This window comes from Galeopterus variegatus, unplaced genomic scaffold, assembly GCF_000696425.1.
Source record: "Galeopterus variegatus unplaced genomic scaffold, G_variegatus-3.0.2 Scaffold757, whole genome shotgun sequence".
Lineage (NCBI taxonomy): Eukaryota > Metazoa > Chordata > Mammalia > Dermoptera > Cynocephalidae > Galeopterus > Galeopterus variegatus.
The window spans coordinates 455,648-473,788 of NW_007726868.1; the positions used below are offsets into that span (position 1 = coordinate 455,648).

The 18,141-nt window shown below is 37.9% G+C and overlaps 1 protein-coding gene across 2 annotated transcripts in view; it reads right to left on the minus strand.

The window, feature by feature from the left end:
* SMARCC1 (SWI/SNF related, matrix associated, actin dependent regulator of chromatin, subfamily c, member 1) overlaps positions 1-18,141 on the minus strand; it is a 117,472-nt gene that overhangs the window by 37,031 nt on the left and 62,300 nt on the right. Inside the window, exons 15-17 of one of the 2 annotated variants that reach the window (XM_008572148.1) lie at positions 10,855-10,910; positions 9,265-9,379; positions 8,461-8,615 (exon numbers count right to left, since the gene is read on the minus strand). In XM_008572148.1, coding sequence (XP_008570370.1) covers positions 8,461-8,615; positions 9,265-9,379; positions 10,855-10,910 — 326 coding nt within the window. The remainder of the gene's footprint in view (positions 1-8,460; positions 8,616-9,264; positions 9,380-10,854; positions 10,911-18,141) is intronic. The other variant, XM_008572147.1, reaches the window with a different exon arrangement.

The following is an 18,141-nucleotide window of genomic DNA, read 5'->3' on the forward strand; positions in this document are numbered from 1 at the left end:
GTTGCCGGACACGGAAAAAAAAAAAAAAAAAAAAAAAAAAAAAAAAAAAAAAAAATGAAGGTGAAATAAGACCTTTTATTTTTTTATTTTATTTTATTTTTTTTGTCTTTTTTGTGACCGGCCGCACCGCGCTCAGCCAGTGAGCGCACCAGCCATCCCTATATAGGATCCGAACCCGCGGCGGTAGTGCCGCTGCGCTCCCAGAGCCACACTCTCCCGAGTGCTGCCACAGGGTCGGCCCGAAATAAGACCTTTTAAGAGAAACAAAACTGTTAAATAAGTTTTCCCCGTAGAGTGCTCCTCTTGCAGAGTTTTATTTCCTTAGAGCAGGAGGAAAAAAACTTATTCTATGAAATTAAGTTCCAATGAAATAGAGAAAAGAACCGTGGAGCACTGGACAGGAAAAAGTGATCTAAGGTTCTAGCACTGTGGGGGAAGTAGTAAAAATAATTTGAATTAAACTATAATAATTCAAGAATGCATCATGTAATTATTAGGAAAAACACTACAAGAATAATAAAAGTATATCTAATAACAGATTGCAAAGGACAAAAACAGAATACTGGATTCTTTAGAGATAAGATGTTACCACTGGAGAATAGTACATAGGACTGATCTGTACAGTTGATGCTTGAACAATGCAGGGAGTTAGGGGTGTTGACCCACTGTGTGGTTGAAAATCCATGTATAAACTTTGAGTTCCCCAAAACTTAACTACGACTAGTTGACCAGAATCCTTACTGATAACATAAACAGTTGATTAGCACACATTTTGTTTTATGTATTATATAATGTATTCTTTCAACAAAATACACGAGAAAAGAAAATGTTAGTATGAAAATCATAAGGAAGAGAAAACTGTAAGAGATCACTTTTTTACTGAGACAGGCAATTTACTGGAGAGACAAACTGCTCAGGTGAGGATGATAGGCACTGCATGGTATTTTAAGGGGATACTCGCCGCACTTGAGTTCACCTCGATAGCAACAGGAGGTGGCAATGAAATTATTACAGTTGTACAGCATGTACCACAGTTAATTTTATGTAGTAATGATTTAATACTCCCTCTACATTTGTTTACATTTCTCTAGACTGCAAATGGAGCGAAGTATGGTCTGTATTTGTGTAAAAAAGTTTTGATAAATTTTAACTTATTATAATACATGTGTGTGTATTTTATGGTAGTAAATGATAGACTAGTATCTATATATATTTTACGAATTCATGACATATCTAACTTTTTCTTAATTTTTTTGATATTTCTAGGCTATGTAGTTTGGGAGTTTTTTCAAGTTGTCACAAATTTCCAAAAAATTTTCCAATATATTTATTGAAAAATGTCCACACATAACATAGTGGACCTATGCAGTTCAAGCCTGTGTTATTCTAGGGTCAACTGTACTATTTTTGGAAGTTCCATGAATTTAGTTATTTCAAAATAAAAAGAAGGGGGAAAAAAGGTCTGTCCAAGGCCACACAACTATCATGTGGTGGATAAGGAATTAAAATCCTGGTCTGACAACTCTAAAATCTAACATCTAAGGTGTGAGGTAGAAGAGATATTTAATAACTGGCTGTCCAGGCAAAAGTTATTTTATTACCACATGCACTAAGGGTAGTTTGATTATGCTGAGAATTTAAATAGGACCATCTTTAGCAATTAATTAGATATATTTTTAAATGTTACTTGTTTTATATGCACTCACCTTGTCTCCTTTTACACTAAGTTTCCTGCCATCCTAGCCCTGTTAAGCAGCATAGCACAGAGGTTAATAGCAAGGGCACAGAGACCAGACTGCTTATTTCCTGAATAACCATGGTCTAGAAGCTACCTTACCTCTCTGTGTCTGTTTCCTCATCTGTGAAACTTGAAAACAATTGTACCCACATTAGGGTGGTTGTGAAGACATATACATTGTCCTTAGAAGGGTGCCTGGAACAAAGCAGGTGCCCAATACTTATGAGCTGTAGTTTCACTTACGCCTTATGAGACTATTTTGTTGGAAGCTGCCCACGTTGGCTAGCCTCTAACATGTCAATATCACGTCCTCTGATAGCTTCTGTGCATCTTGGCTCCCCAAGCCTCCATTATAGTATTTACTGTACTATTTTTTATCTATTTACTTCACTTCCAATACTCAAAAGCCAAGGCCTAGGGAAGTCCCACATTTACATCTTCTTGACATTTTAGAGAGGGAGATGAGGTAAGGGTGGAAAGGATGGCAGCCTTTCACAAAAGCCTAAAATTCAGCTGTGTCTGAGGTTAGAAAAATCACTAGAAATCTCTAGAAGTGAACCTGTGCACTTAGAAGTGAAGAATTAGAATATTAAGAGGACACTGTAGCCTTCAGACTACATAAACAAATTTGAGTGAAAATCTCAGAAAGAATAAAAAAATAAAAACCCAAATTTCTAAACTTTAAGGCAGTTTGTTTATTATTAAAGATTTATGGGCTATTCAGTCTGACCTCTAGTTAAAATTTGAAAAAGAAAAGAAAAAAAAAAAAAAAAAAGGTATCACAATTACTCCACCCAAAATATAAAAACTATTTCACTGGCCTGGTTAATAATATTTGGGTTTTAAATGAAAAGAACTAGCATTTTACATTGCTTGATTTTTTTCATATTTTAAGTGTTAGTACAATCATTAAGACTGAACGACAGCCATCTTCTCATCTTCCTCCCTCTTACAACCATTATTTATAAGAGGAGAAATGAAACAGTAGGCTTCCATTTAAAGAAACAGACTGGTTATGCGTACTGTCCACTTTCTAAATTTTACTCATTGGGTCCCAATAGATTTATTAATACACTATCTATTTCCTGTATTTAGAGATCTAGAGGAAGAGCCTCCTTTCTGTTGTTTTGAATTCCATGAATATTTTTACTGCTAAGAGAATCTCTCTGATCTAGGAGAAGGCAAGAAAATTTCTTTCACAGAATAGCATACTTCTGCACTAAGACTCTTAAGAAATTATGCAAATTTATGGACTTGGTGACATACGTGTACTAAGTCAAGCCAGCTGAATTTAAAAAGGTTCAGAAGTAGATTCTGAAGGAATATACAAAAGCTTTCATAGGGGCTTGAAGTGATTAGATAAATATTATCAAGTGTTGGATAAAAGTTGTTAATGAATCTAAATACAACCCATGGCTGCTTTAAGAAATCTACATCCTTCCAATTAGACAAAAAGGCATCTAAAAATCTGAGGAGCTTTGTTCTCAAAGCACTTTAACTCTGAGATTAAGGCAAAAAAGGAACTGTCTAGGCAATAAAATAGAGCTGTGACTTTTGTCTTATGGAGATTACATTATAAACACAGAAATCACACAAAGTTTTAAAGAACTTCTATCACCTTAAACTGAAGTAGAGAAAAATACAAACTGAAAAAGCAAGTAGAAATCAGGCCAAGAAAGCCACACTATGCTGCAAAACTGGGCTAATTTTTTTATGGAATAGGAAGAAGACTTAGAAGGAAGAATCGAAGGCCCAGAGGGTCACGTCAAGAGCTATGGAGAATAATTCTTGGGGAGTAGGACTGAGCCCTGACCAAGAAACCAGAAATGTATGCCTGGCAAGATTTCAAAATTGCTATGAATCATGACTGCTCTGTGCCTTAAATGCAAACCCTTCTTGGATGGGAGTGCAATTATCCTCCATGTATCTCACCACTGTTGTTGGTCTACAAACTCTTCCAATTAGAAAAAGAAACACTCAAAGAGCTGCACCTGAGTAACCACTCTGGAGGAGCCTCATCTGTACCTGGACTTGATTTAGAGAAGATCCTGGACCTCCAGCCTCAGCCTGATACCATAATGAGAGAAGATCTTGGGGGGCTCCTAGGATGTTTATTTTGCAGGAGGGAGAAAAGATATATAATTCGTGGCCAGAAGAGCAGACTGTGGTGGGTTAAGGTGGTATGCCTTCCATTTAGAGGTTTGCTCTGTGCCTCCTAACCTTGATTTTGGATAGAACCTTTGACCAGTACAGTAGAAGTTATGCTGTGCCAGTCTGGGGGCCCAAGCCATAACACACTGGCAGATTCTTCTTCTTGTTGCTTTCGACACTCTTAAAGTTCTAAGCTTTGTAAGAAGTCTAGCTACTCTGAGACCACCGTACTCTGAGACCACCCTTCACAAGCTAACTTCTTAGAGAGGATGTATATAGAGAGAGTGATGACAGTCTGCCCCAGCCGGTCTGGCCATCTCTAGGCATCACACATGAGTGAAGTCATCTACGACCTTCTCAAATAGCCCAGACATTAGATGAATACCAAATGACCCTAGTCAATGCCACATGGGGCAGAATTTTTCCAGCTGAGGCTGCCTGAGTTCCTTGACACAAAATCATGACATATAATAAAATAACTGTGGTTATAAAACACTAAGTTTTAGGGTAGTTACACAGCAATGGGTAAATGGAACGGAAACAATGCTGATGCTCAGGCTGTGGATTCTTGAAAGATCTGGCAACAGTGATGACCAAGGCCTCCAAGGAAGGGTTATAAGGAGAGCTCTAACCCTTCATGTATTGACTTTATAGAACCTGAGAATAATAATGAGCTCTAGGAGTATGCCATGGAAGATATGAGGGCACTTCAAAAAGTTCATGGAAAAATCGAATTAAAAGATAATATGAATCTTCCCATGAATTTTTTCAGGTACCCTCTTATATGAAATGTGGGAGAAACAACCTGAGAAAAATGATTAATGAGAAGAAATAGTAACTTGGCTGGAACAGGGTTAAGACAAACTTTATATAATAAATCATGAAGTTCAACCAGTAGAATAGAAATTTTCCATTTAGTCATATAAGGATGAAAGTGAACAGGACTAACTGTAGGCAAAATGATCAAATAGGTCAAATTTTTCTTCTGTCTCTTTTCCAAAGTATTATCAAGTAAAGATATGGTACCAATGATCAATATGTTTAGTGTACATCAATTCCAACCAACCTTTACCTATTAAAGTCTTGTGACTAAAATGTACACTGAAAATTTTCCCATTTCAAGAAGGAATTTCAGGCATAAAGGAGCAAGTTATAGGATATTTCTGAGGGAGTAAGAAAGAGTCTTCTTGCTGCCCCAGAGCTACCAACCAGTTACCAAGAATACAAACCTACTTTAGCCACTTTAGGGTATGCAGACACGGAGTAGTTTGCAGAATAAATCCAAAAGAAATATCTGTGGTTTCAAGAAAATATGATCTCTGCTTTCTTGGAACAATTGAACCTACTGCTGCTTTTAAAATGTTCTAGTTTTGAGGGTTTCTAGCTTATTCCAGCAATAGTTTTGGGCCATTCCTTCCCTCTAAGCCTAAACACCCAGATGGAAGGGAACCAGAGCACCCAGCCAGTGGTGCTCCTGTTTGTTCCCACATACCCCTCCTTCAGGTCGGGCAATTCACAGTTTGTCAGTAGGTACAATGAAAAAACAGACACGCTCCTGAAGAGTGCCTCACACAGCAAGGATAGGGAGGAAGCCAGAAAGCATGCCATCTCATCTGTTTAGCAGCTAGATCTAGAGCCTCTAATTAATACTCCATGTCAGAGTGTGACAAATGATTATCAAGGAAAACTCTTAATAACAAAGCTGTTTACAGATACAGAAGAACAAAATGAGAGTAAGAGAAACTTGGATTGGCTATATAAGTTATATTAATTACAGTAATTTAAGTCAATGCCTTACCCCCTAATTACCATGTAGCACAAAAATGATTATGCATGCTATGAAATGTATTAGATCCAGCTGTAAGTGACACTAAACAGTTCACATGTGCAAAGTCATACAGCATGAGCATTTGTACCACTTCTAGAAGTCAGAGGGAAACACAGGTGCTTTGAGAATGAAGATATAAGCTCCCAGCCATTAGAAATAAGAGTGATTCAATTCCTTGAACTTGTTAAGACAAGTGAACAGATATGATGTTGATGGGTAGGAGGGAGTAGAGGGAGAGAATAGGTAAAGGGACACGAAAATCAACTACACTGTATACTGATTAAAAAAAAAGAAGAGTGATTGATGATAAGCGAGTGAAAATTCAGTGACCTGGAAAGAAATCCTTCTTTGGACACTCTTCTGAACTTTGTACGGAATAGTGAAGGGCCAGGCCAAATGATCCATAGAAGTAGTTTCTCTACAGTGAAGCAGTCGAACAGTTGTTGTAAGATGGTCAGTAGTACATAGACATATTTTTGTGCCCAAAAGTGCACATACTAACAACTATGAGGCCAGAGGAAAACATAAAGCATTCACGAGACTTTCAAAGGTAGTCTATCATTTTAGTTCCTTCTCGGGCCACATATAGTAAAGCATAGCACAGTGGTATAAAGAGGGGAAATAACAGGAAGGAAGAGTGAGAACCATGCTCTCTGAAAGAAGAGTGCCCAAAAAAGTTTAGCTGGAGATAGAGGGGACTCTGTTTGGCAGAACTGCAAGAAACAGTTCAAGAAGGGAAGGACAGATAAGAAATGAGGCTTGAGAACTAAAAAGGGTCTTGATTATGAAAAAATACTGAATTTCCTACTAAAGAGTTTGAAATTTTAGCCTGAGAGAGATAGATTATTAAAGAAAATAACATGCTCAAATTTGCATTTTTAAAGATTCCTATGCATTCTGCAGGATTACATTTATCTGAAGTCAAAAACAGAAAAAACTGATCCATGGTGTTAGGAGACAGACTAGCAATTACTCTCAGAGGGAGGCACAGTAACTGGAAAGGAACATGGGGAAGCCAATGGAGGGCTGGTTTCTTGAAGTGGGTAGTTACATAGGTGAAGTTTGTGAAAAATTCATGGAGCTGTAGATTTATATGTCCACTTATCTGAATGTAAGTTATAATTCAAGAAAAAGTTAAAGAACAAAAAAGATTACTTTGGCTGCAGGATAGAAAATAGGATGGAGGAGACAGGCAAAAGATTAAGGGAGGCTAACCTAAGGGTGTGGCTGGACATCAGCCCCTCTGGCATCATGTGACCTAAAGCACCATGAAGGATTTGACGGCTGAACACAAAAGGACAATGAAAAAACCAGAAGAGTCAAAGTCAACCTGAGGATTCAGGTTTGAAGACTGAGAAAGGGAGCAAATAAGGGAAGCCCTCATGGCCTCTAGCTCTTGTTTATAAAATGAGAGAGCATGTTCAAGACAATACTTAAGGTCCCTAAGACTTCTGATGACAGTATTAACAATACGAAATTAAAGAGCTCAGAGACAAGGAGGTTCCCAAATAGTCCAACTTAGAAGATAGAGAGGCTCAAAAAGATGTTTCCAATGAAAGACGAAAACCAGACAAATGTGAAACAATAGTCAAATTGGAGCTTCTATTAGCACTCAAGCAAGAGTGTACCTCAAAGTTTTCTAGAAATCAGGGGTGGGGTGGGGGAGACAGAATACCTAAAATTGAACTATAGAACCATAGGATCAGGAGATATCTTTGGAAGAGACTGGTAAGTATGAATATGCAGGACTTCAAGCTGTTGTAACAAAAACAATCAGCTGGGTTATTACTGGGTTGACTAAGCATTACTATGGCCTGTGAACACCCCTACCTCCCACTATGTGGACGTCTGTCAACTCAAAACAATTATCCTGTGGTTTGAATTGGTTCATCTATGGGTCTATTAAAAAATCATGCTCTACAGATTAAACACTTAAAGAAGTAGTTCACAGTAGCTGAATGGTCTGGGGCAATTAAAAACCGTGAAAGAGCATCTTTACCAATGGATCAAGAACAGCTCAAGATAAAACAATTAGGAATGTTCTAGTAATCACTGCTTCTTTAAATGTGGTAACCTACAATAGAATAAAACTACTCCTGGGGTAGAACAGACGAGTGTAAAGATTTTTTGAAACTTCACATATTCATATTTGGAATGCTTTAAAATGCTAAATTAATACAAAGCGGGGAAAATAACATTCTCTTGTCTTCTTAAATATGCTGTGCAGCCAATACTATGTTATAAATAGAAAAAACCACCCCCAGAAAAGCTGGCAAACTAAGAAGAAAAATAGTTATTTTAGGTTCCCTCTCTCCTCTCAGTCTATAAGATCAGGGTGAAGTATTCACACAAGGAAACAGATTTTTATCTTAAAAATCATAAATATTTCAATCTGGTATAAATGATTGAAACAGTAGTCCAAGACAAATCCTGCAAGCAAATTAAAAACAAAAAGACAATCATTCCCTTAAAGAGACTTTAAAATCTGCCTTAAATCTCGGCAGTCTTCACAAGGCTAAACGACACAATGAATGGAACAAAAAAGTCACCGTTTAGGACCGGATCTACTACTTCAACATCCTCCTCCTGCATGTGGATATCTTAACCTAGAAATGCCATTCAAGCAAGTAGTCATCTCCTATTGGGAGCAAGGCTCTTTATACTAAATGTTCCTAATTAACTAAAAACAATTCGACTATTCATGGCTTAAGAGAGCACTGGAAAAGGGCTGTCAGGGGCAAACCTTGGCTTTAGTAGCAGCTGAGGCGAGAGCAGCTGCTGCGGCTGTGGCAACATTTCCTTCAGAAATTTCATGTTCTACTTTCTTCTTCCCAAAATCACTTTCTCTTTCTTTGGATATATCAGTGAGTTCCTTGTTTTCTTCAGTCTCCTTTTCTTCTAAAACATATCAGAAAGCTTTATTACCGGTGTGCCCAGTCTCAATACCCATCTTACCTCTGACCTCTGCCAGGTGACAAACCTGGACTGAAGTTACAAAGAAATCTCAATGCCCTGAGTTTTGTTGAACCATACACACATTTAAGTTTGCCTCTATTTGCGATGTATTTTCTACATTATACACAATTTGTCTTTCCTTCATTTCTCTGAGATAAGAGTGGAGTTCCCTTGGATATAAAGGAAAATTCAGGGGAATTTCATATTTGTTCATCAGTCAATGCAATGCTCTGGGAACCCCAGAGTCTAGAGGAAGTAGTAAGACACAGAGAACTTCCTCAAGTCTCTTGAGACAGGCACAATGGGGTACATCAGCACTGATGCTAAAAATAAAATGGCAAGTCTCTGAGGTGACTTCATCATTGTAAGGAACTTGTACATCTACATACTACTGAAAACGAAGAGGCAAAATGTAGCCACCAGCATTAGCACTGGTACCCATTTGCTAAATAAAACTCAAATGCATATTTATTGTTACATTAAGAAACAAACCCAAAATAAATGAGAAAATATTTCTACACCAAGCACCCACATTTCTCTAGTGCTTTTTTACAGTTTCAACAATAAAATCTAAGGAGTTTCCTCAAATTACCTGATTTGGTATCCTCACTAACTTCACAATCCTGTTCCTTCTCAGTATTTTTTTCATTTTCTCCATCTTGTGCTTTATCATTTTCATCCGTTTCATTTTCCATTTTGTTTTCTGGCTAAAATGGGTACAAAACAAGAGGACAGAGAATGAGCAAAATATGTTCCTTTTACGAGTGATATTATCTTAGACAAACAAAAGGTTCCACTTCTTTTGGCAAGAAGTGGGTTAGATTCAGAAGTGCTTGTAGAGAAGAGCTGGAAAAGAAATTAATAAATTCAGAGAAATACTTTTTGCCACCTAAACACTTGAGTGCTCATAAGATAATATGCCTCCAAATCACACAGTCTCTGCTCTTTCTCTTCATCCTTTGCTATTAAATGCCAGGGTAACAATGTCCAAAGGAATGCCAGGGGAATTAATTGATACTATTTATTGATTTCAAAGACAACAAATACTTAATAAATTATTGATTAGTTGTTTTAAAGAACTAAAAACATTTAAATTTCACATCACCAACGAAGAAGCAAAAAAAATGCTGCTGGAATAAAAAGTGGACAAAGTCCTTTACTACAGCCATTTGCTGATAGTTTTAGGAACAGCTACAACAGCGTATCAGTGATAATGCTTCAGGGACTGAAAACTTCAATTCCTCAGGCCAGTATTTGGTCTCATTTGCGGACTTTGAAATCCCCATGACCTTGGACAAATTATATAACATGGCCTATAAAATGGAGAGACTATCATTGACTTGATGAGGCTGCTTTAGGAATTAAACGAAATCATAAATGTAAAGAACAAAGCATGGTATTTGGAACAGTCCTCATATTCTCCATATCTATATACAATTTTAGAATACCACATGTAATTAAGACCTTAAATCCCTTCTTGTATATGTTCACTCAAATAGTGACCAAAATTTTTTTTTCTCATTTTGTGACTGTTTCTTATGTTCTATAACAGTATGAGGAATACAAAGACCAAAACTCTGACCTTGAAGGGCTGTGAAGTAATCTTCTGTCTAGCCCACCTTGCATTTATAGTCTCTTATGAAACAGGGATGGGGCCACTAACATATTAGACAATTTGATGCCATCCTCACACTGGTTTTAGGGTCTTTCCTCCCTTGCCAGTGGAAATCTTCGATTCTCTACCCTCCATTTCAATCTTTATATTTCCACCTACTCTTTAAAACCTACCTCCACATATTTTTCTGCTGGCAGTTAACCCTCCTAGAATATCACTTAACATTCTGTAATTCCTTCTGGCACAGGTATGGGAACTAAACTCTACAACTCAACATTCACAAGAACTACAACTTTTGTATGCATATTCCCAACTGTGGCTGAAAGGGGTACAAAAAGGAGACGACAGGGAGTGGATAAAACTTCACCAAATGAAGAAATAAAAAATGTCCTATATATATGCCTTGTGAGAACTATACTTTAAACCAGCAAAATCCAAGTGCCTGACAGAACTATTTATAGTCCCCTGAGAGGGAATCAAAAGATCACAAAAAACCCAAACCATTATGCTCTGAAAGGCATGCTGTCTATGGCTTTCCTGTTGTGAGACAATTCAAATAGACTTTACCTTTTCAGGCTGCTGACCATCAGGGTCTGTTTCCATTCTCTCCTCTTCAGCTCCTTCTACAAATAAAAGAATAAGAATAAGTAATTCAATACGGAAAGAGGTAAAAGCTATTATTATGCAGCTATGAAAGTGTCTGAAGTATAACTACACACAATAATATGAGCAAATCTCACAGCCATAGGGTTGACAAAAGAAATCAGACACAACACACACATTATGATAGACTACAGTTCAAAAACAGGTGAAATCAAGGGCCGGCCCATGGCTCACTTGGGAGCGTGCGGTGTTGATAACACCAAGGCCATGGGTTTGGATCGCTATATAGGGATGGCTGGTTAGCTTGCTTCGGAGAGCATGGTACTGACAATACCAAGTCAAGGGTTAAGATCCCCTTACCGGTCATCTTTTAAAAAAAAACAGGTGAAATCGGGACAGGTTAACTGCAAACAGAAAGCAGGTTCAGTGTGTGGGGGCGAGGGTTGTTCTAGAGTGCTGGTAATGTTCTTGATCTGGGTTCTGCTTACATGAATGTGTTTAATTTGTGGAAATACATTAAGCTACCCAGTTATCATTTTCACTTTTCTCTATGTATAGAAATAAAATTTCTTTGGACAGAATGGACATTTCATGATGATAACTCTTCCAATCCAAGAGCATGGTATGTCTTTCCAACTTTTATGTCCTCTTTAATTTCTTTCAATAGCATTTTGTAGTTCTCACTGTAGAGATCTTTACCTCCTTGGTTAAACTGATTCCTAAGTATTTTATTTTTTGGGCAACTATTGTAAGTGGGCTTGCTTTCTTGATTTCTTTTTCTGGTAGTTTGTTATTGGAGTATTAAAATGCTACTGATTTTCAGGTGTTGATTTTGTATCCTGCAACATTACTGAAATTGTTAATCAGCTCTGAGAGTTCTTTGGTAGAGTCTTTAGGTTTTTCCATATATAAGATCATGTTGTCTGCAAACAGGGACATGACTTTGTCCTTTCCAATCTGGATGCCCTTTATTTCTTTCTCTAGCCTGATTGCTCTCGCTAGTACTTCCACTACTGTGTTAAACAGGAGTGGTGAGAGTGGGCATTCAGGAGATATTGACAACCAGTTTGTCATATACAGCTTTTACTGTGTTGAGATAATTTCCTTCTATACCTAACTTGCTAAAAGTCTTTATCATGAAGGGATGTTGAATTCTGTCGAATGCTTTTTCTGCATCTACTGAGATAATCATATGGTTTTTGTCTTTGATTTTGTTGATGTGATATATCACATTTAATGAATGGCATATGTTGAACCATCCTTGCAGCCATGGGATGAATCCCACTTGATCATGGTGTATAATTTTTTTGATGTGTTGCAGTATTCTTTTTTTTTTTCCTTTTTGTCTTTTTTACTGACCGGTAACGGGATCACAACCCTCGGCGTCGCGCCCGCACCCCGCTCAGCCAGTGAGCGGGAACCAGTCTCCACATGGGATCCGAACCCTTGGCGGGAGCGCCACCACACTCCCAAGCGGTGCACTCTCCAGTGTGCCACCGGGCCGGCCCGATGTGTTGCTGTATTCTGATTGCTAATATTTTGTTGAGGATTTCTGCATCTATGCTCATCAAGGATATTGGCCTGTAATCTTCTCTTTTTTTTTATGTCTTTGAATCTACAAATTCAATGCAATCTCCATCAAAATACCAATGACATTCTTCACAAAAATAGAAAAAGCAATCCTAACATTCATATAGAACCCTGAATAGTCAAAGCAATCCTGAGCAAAAAAAGTAAAGCTGGAAGCATAACACTTCCCACCTTCAAATTATATTACAAAGCATGGTACTGGCATAAAAACAGACATTCAGATCAATGGGACAGAATAGAAAACCCAGGAACGAACCCACATACTTACAGCCAACTGATCTTTGACAAAGGCAACAAGAACATACATTGGGGAAAAGACTGCCTCTTCAATAAATGGTGCTTGGAAAATTGGACATCCATATGTAGAAGAATGAAACTACTGGCACCTCTCACCATACACCAAAATCAACTCAAAATGGATTCAAGACATATATAAGATCCGAAACCATAAAATTAATAAAAGGAAACGTAGGAGAAACATTCCAGGACAAAAGACTGGGCAAAGACTTTATGAATAAGACCCCAAAAGCACAAGCAACAAAAGAAAAAAATAGAACACGTGGGTTATATCAAACTAAAAATCTTCTGCACAGCAAAGGAAACAATCAACAGAGCAGAAAGATGACCTATGAAATTGGAGAAAATATCTGCAAACCCTACATCTGACAAGCGATTAATATCCAGAATATACAAGGAACTCAAACAACTATACAGTAAAAAAAAACATATCATCCAATTAAAAAATGGGCAAAGGAAATGAATAGACATTTTTCAAAGGAAGACATACAAATGGCCAACAGGTACATGCAAAAATGATCAGCAACACTAATCATCAGGGAAATGCAAATCAAAACCACACTGAGATATCATCTCACCCCAGTTAGACTGGCCATTATTAAAAAGACTGAGAATAACAAATGTTGGTAAGGATGTGGGGAAAGGAGAACTCTTCTATACCACGAGTGGGACTGTAAAGTAGCACAGCCATTATGGAAAAGAGTATGGAGGTTTCTCAGACAACTACAGATAGAACTACCATATGATCCAGCAATCCCACTACTGGGTATAAATCCAAAGGAATGGAAATCATCATGTCAAAGGGATACCTGCATTCCCATGTTCATCACAGCTCTATTTACAATAGCCAAAATATGGACCCAACCTAAATGTCCATTGACAGACAACTGGATAAGTAAAATGTGGCATATATACACAATGGAATACTGCTCAGCCATAAAAAAGAATGGAATTCTGCCATTTGCAGCAATATAGCTGAGCCTGAAGAAAATTATCTTAGTCAAAATAAGTCAGGCAGAGAAAGAGAAATACCGCATGTTCTCACTCATAAATGGGATGGAGGAAGGAGAGGGAGGGGGATGTGGGGAGAGAGAACAGGGGAGACAAAGAAAAGGCCACAATAATACATTGAACTTTCAGAAGGAGAGAACAAAACTAAGAATATTACAGATGGGGCGGGGGAGAAGGAAGGGGATTGGGGAGTGATAGGTTGGGTGGTGGACATAGACACAGGGAAAGATTATGATCTTGCTGAATGTGAATATACTACTAATAAAAAACTTTTCAAAAAATTTTAAGTACAAAAAGCAAAAAGATAAAAATAATTCATTATTATTTAACAGACACTTAATGGGCAGCTATTTTGAATCAGGTATTGGAGAAATACTCCTGAGCCAAATAATCACTGAAACCTCAAGAGCATCACATTCTGTCTGTACAGGACACAAATCAACAAGTCCACCACAGTGCAAAAGAGGTATATATGAGAAGCTGTGGGAAGCACAGAGGGCACAACTCTCATTCAGGGAAGGATAAATGATTACACGGGCACTTATTAGGTGCACATGGTTTGGGGGAGGGGGAGGGTAGTGTTAATACAGGTACAGAGAAGGACATTTCAAGGAGAAGAAAAGACACAAGAGCACCTGGCAAATACAATACAACAGATGAAAAAAATCAGAAATCGGAAGATAACGCTGGTAAGGGCTTAATAATGAAAAGTCTTGAATGTGGTGTTAAGATTTTAAATAAAAAACATTCGGATAAATATTTTTGGTTTTAGAATGTTATACAAAAACAAATATTGATTTCAAAGGTAATGAGAGTCTGTTTTACTTTTTTTTTTTTTTTCCTTTTTGTCTTTTTTACTGACCGGCAACGGGATCGCAACCCTCGGTGTTGCACCCACACCGCGCTCAGCCAGTGAGCAGGAACCAGTCTCCACATGGGATCCGAACCCTCGGTGGGAGCGCCGCTGCGCTCTCAAGCAGCGCACTCTCCAGTGCGCCACCAGGCCGGCCCAAGTCTGTTTTACTTTTAAATAAAAATGCTCAAATATCTTATAGCTTAAAATTTTATATTATCCTGTTGTGAATGATATTATTTATCCTCAGTGAGAGTATTTAAACATATTGAAATGAACCTGTTTAAAAATAAACAGTGTTAAGTTATTGAATAGGAAAATCCCTGCTTTCCTAGTTCTTGAAGATGAAAAAAATACCATTTCAAGAATTATGGCTGACTAGGACCTCCAAGAGATGTGATATGTTGGGACATCATGAATCTCACTTCACTCAAGGCAGAAGAACCTCTAAGGACCAACCTTCAAAAAATGCCAGAAGCCTACAGTACCAGAAGTGGGATCACAGAGTGGAAGAAACAGGGTCAGGACCTGAGCACTGGACAGTTTGGAGGGATTGGGTCACCGAGCCATAGCTGCCATCAGGAAGCTGAGCTGTGGACCAGCCAGGTCCAAGGCAGAGAAGGGAAGCCTGAGATTCCTGAACAGTGCTGGCAACAAGGGTGGCCAATGTGGTGATCCCAAGCCACTGGCAACCCCTGGCTAACAGAAAAAGCAGACAAAAATCCTCTGCAGGACAGTTTTTCTAATCCTAACTTCATTCAATAGGATATCCAAGTAACAAGCTTGCAAAGACCAAACACCAAGAAAGGAAGCCACTAAGGCTGAAAGCAGAAACATTAATCAACAGATTTAGAATAAACATGAGATCTGACAGATCCTAAATACAGAATAGCCATGGAAGCAACATGTAAATAAATACAGATTACCAATCAACAAAAGAATATTAAAGATGATCAGAGATTTTTTAAAAATAAAAGAACAAAAAAAATTTCTGGAAATAAAATCAGAATAAGAGAACAGACCATGTGGAAGATAAAGTTATGGAACTGGATAACGTATCTAAAGAAATGACCCAGATACAGAGAAAGAAGATAGGAAACATGGAAAAAGACATGCCAGCAAAAATGAATCCAAGGAATGGTGGCCTTTCCATGGTATTATTAAGAATAGCACATAATTAGAAATATAGGGTAATATGGGCCGGCCCGGTGGCGCACTGCTGCAGTGCACCACTTGGGAAGCGCGGCGGCGCTCCCGCCGAGGGTTCAGATTCCACATACGGACCGGTTCCCGCTCACTGGCTGAGCGAGGTGCAGGGAGCAACACCGAGGGTTGCGATCCCGTTGCCGGTCCCGGGCCGGTACCGGGCCGATACGGGCGCAACACTGAGGGTTGCGATCCATTGCCGGTCATGAAAAAAGACAAAAAAAGGAAAAAATATATATATATATATATATAGGGTAATATAAGATAATCTTATAAGAAAAGGTTTAACTCACCAGAACATTATTTTCTATATTTTTAGAAACCTAATAAACTAGTGTTCAAAGTATATAAGCAAAAATTGAGAAGAGCAGAGAGAAAATGAAAACATAACATCATAGTCAAGGATTTGAACACATCTCTCAAGACATACAGTGGATGTGAATACAAGATGGTTTTAATGTACATGTGTAGAATTCTACACCCACCAATTAGAGAATAATACACACGAATTTTAACTTCAAAAAGAACATTTTAAAAATAGTGATCACGAATTAGGTTATAAAGTGAGTCTCCACAGACGTCAAAAAATCACTACCATACAGATCAAATTCTCTCACCAAAATGCAATGAAATTTGATTATTAAAATACAAGCATACTTCAAAACATTCACGGAAAAATAGAATTAAAAGATAATATGGGGCCGGCCCGGTGGCGCACTGCTACAGTGCGCTGCTTGGGAGTGTGGTGGCGCTCCCACCGAGGGTTCGGATCCCACATACAGACCGGTTCCCGCTCACTGGCTGAGCGAGGTGCGGGTGCAACACTGAGGGTTGCGATCCCGTTGCCGGTCCCGGTCCGGTATGGGTGCGACACTGAGGGTTGCGATCCGTTGCCGGACACGAAAAAAGACAAAAAAAAAAAAAAGATAATATGAATCTTTTCATGAACGTTTTGAAGTACCCTCATATAAATTTCTCCATTCTTGGAAACAATGGTGGGAATCAGTAATAGTAGTACTTACAGGGAAATGTAAAGCCTTAGGCATACATTAGAAAAGAAAAAAGGTACAAAGTTTGAGCTATATGTCCTTTATAAGAAAGCAGAAAAAGAGTAACAAATATAGAAGGTAGGGAGGGAATAAAAGAGGACAGAAATCAAAGAAATAAAAAGCAAAAATACTACAGAGAGCTAAAAACAAAACAAACAAACAAACAAACCCACAATAGAATCAATATACCCAAAAGTTGGTTCTTTCAAATGACAAATAAAATTGATAAATCTCTGATGTGACTGATCAATCTCTGATGTGACTTTGGGAAAAAACTGGAATTTCCTACATTGTTACTCATAGAACCAGTCCACAATAAAATGAGGTAAGCAACAATGTTCAAGGTTCAAATGTTCAAGAATATTTAATATTCTTCCTTTGAGAAATTCACCTGATGAAAAGGTAGCAAATGAATACAATAGCAAGCTTAATAATGCAAACTCATTGTCCTGATGTGTCAGATGGTCCACCAACCATACTTCAAGTAGCACAGAATCTAAGAGAAACCCTGTGTATGTGCATTGTGAGGAATATACATGACCATACATGCATGTTTGAAAAAGGAAACACAGGAAACAACCCAAACTGCCCATCCAATAATAGAATGGATAATTAAACTGGATTACATACAATTACACAACAGAGTATTTTACAGCAGTGAAAACAAATGACTGCATGGATAAATCTTGAAAACATAATATTGAATGGAAAAAAAAAAAAAGAAAAAAGCCAAATATCAGAAGTCTAACGATACTGTGTTTATTAAAGCTTAAAAACAAGCAAAACTGCACTTAACATATATTGTTTAAGTATAACTGTTTGTGATGAAAGTCATTTAAAAAAGTATTTAGAATGGTATTCAAAATTTAGGATTCTTAGTGCTAAAAATGGAAAGGTAAGAGGATGAGATAAGGGAGGAACAGAGTGATTCAAATTATTGGTAATGTTCTAATTCTTAGTTCAGAAGAAATCTGTAACGTGATTAAGACACATTAAAATATAACAATAAATGGGCCAGCCCGGTGGCGCACTCCATAGAGTGTGGCGCTTGGGAGCGCTCCCGCCGAGGGTTCGGATCCCATATAGAGACTGGTCCACTCACTGGTTGAGCGCGTTGTGGGCGCGACACCGAGGGTTGCGATCCCGTTGCCGGTCTGAGGGTTGCAATCCCGTTACCGGTCACGAAAAAAGACAAAAAAAAAAAAAAAATTATATATATATATATATATATATATATATATATAA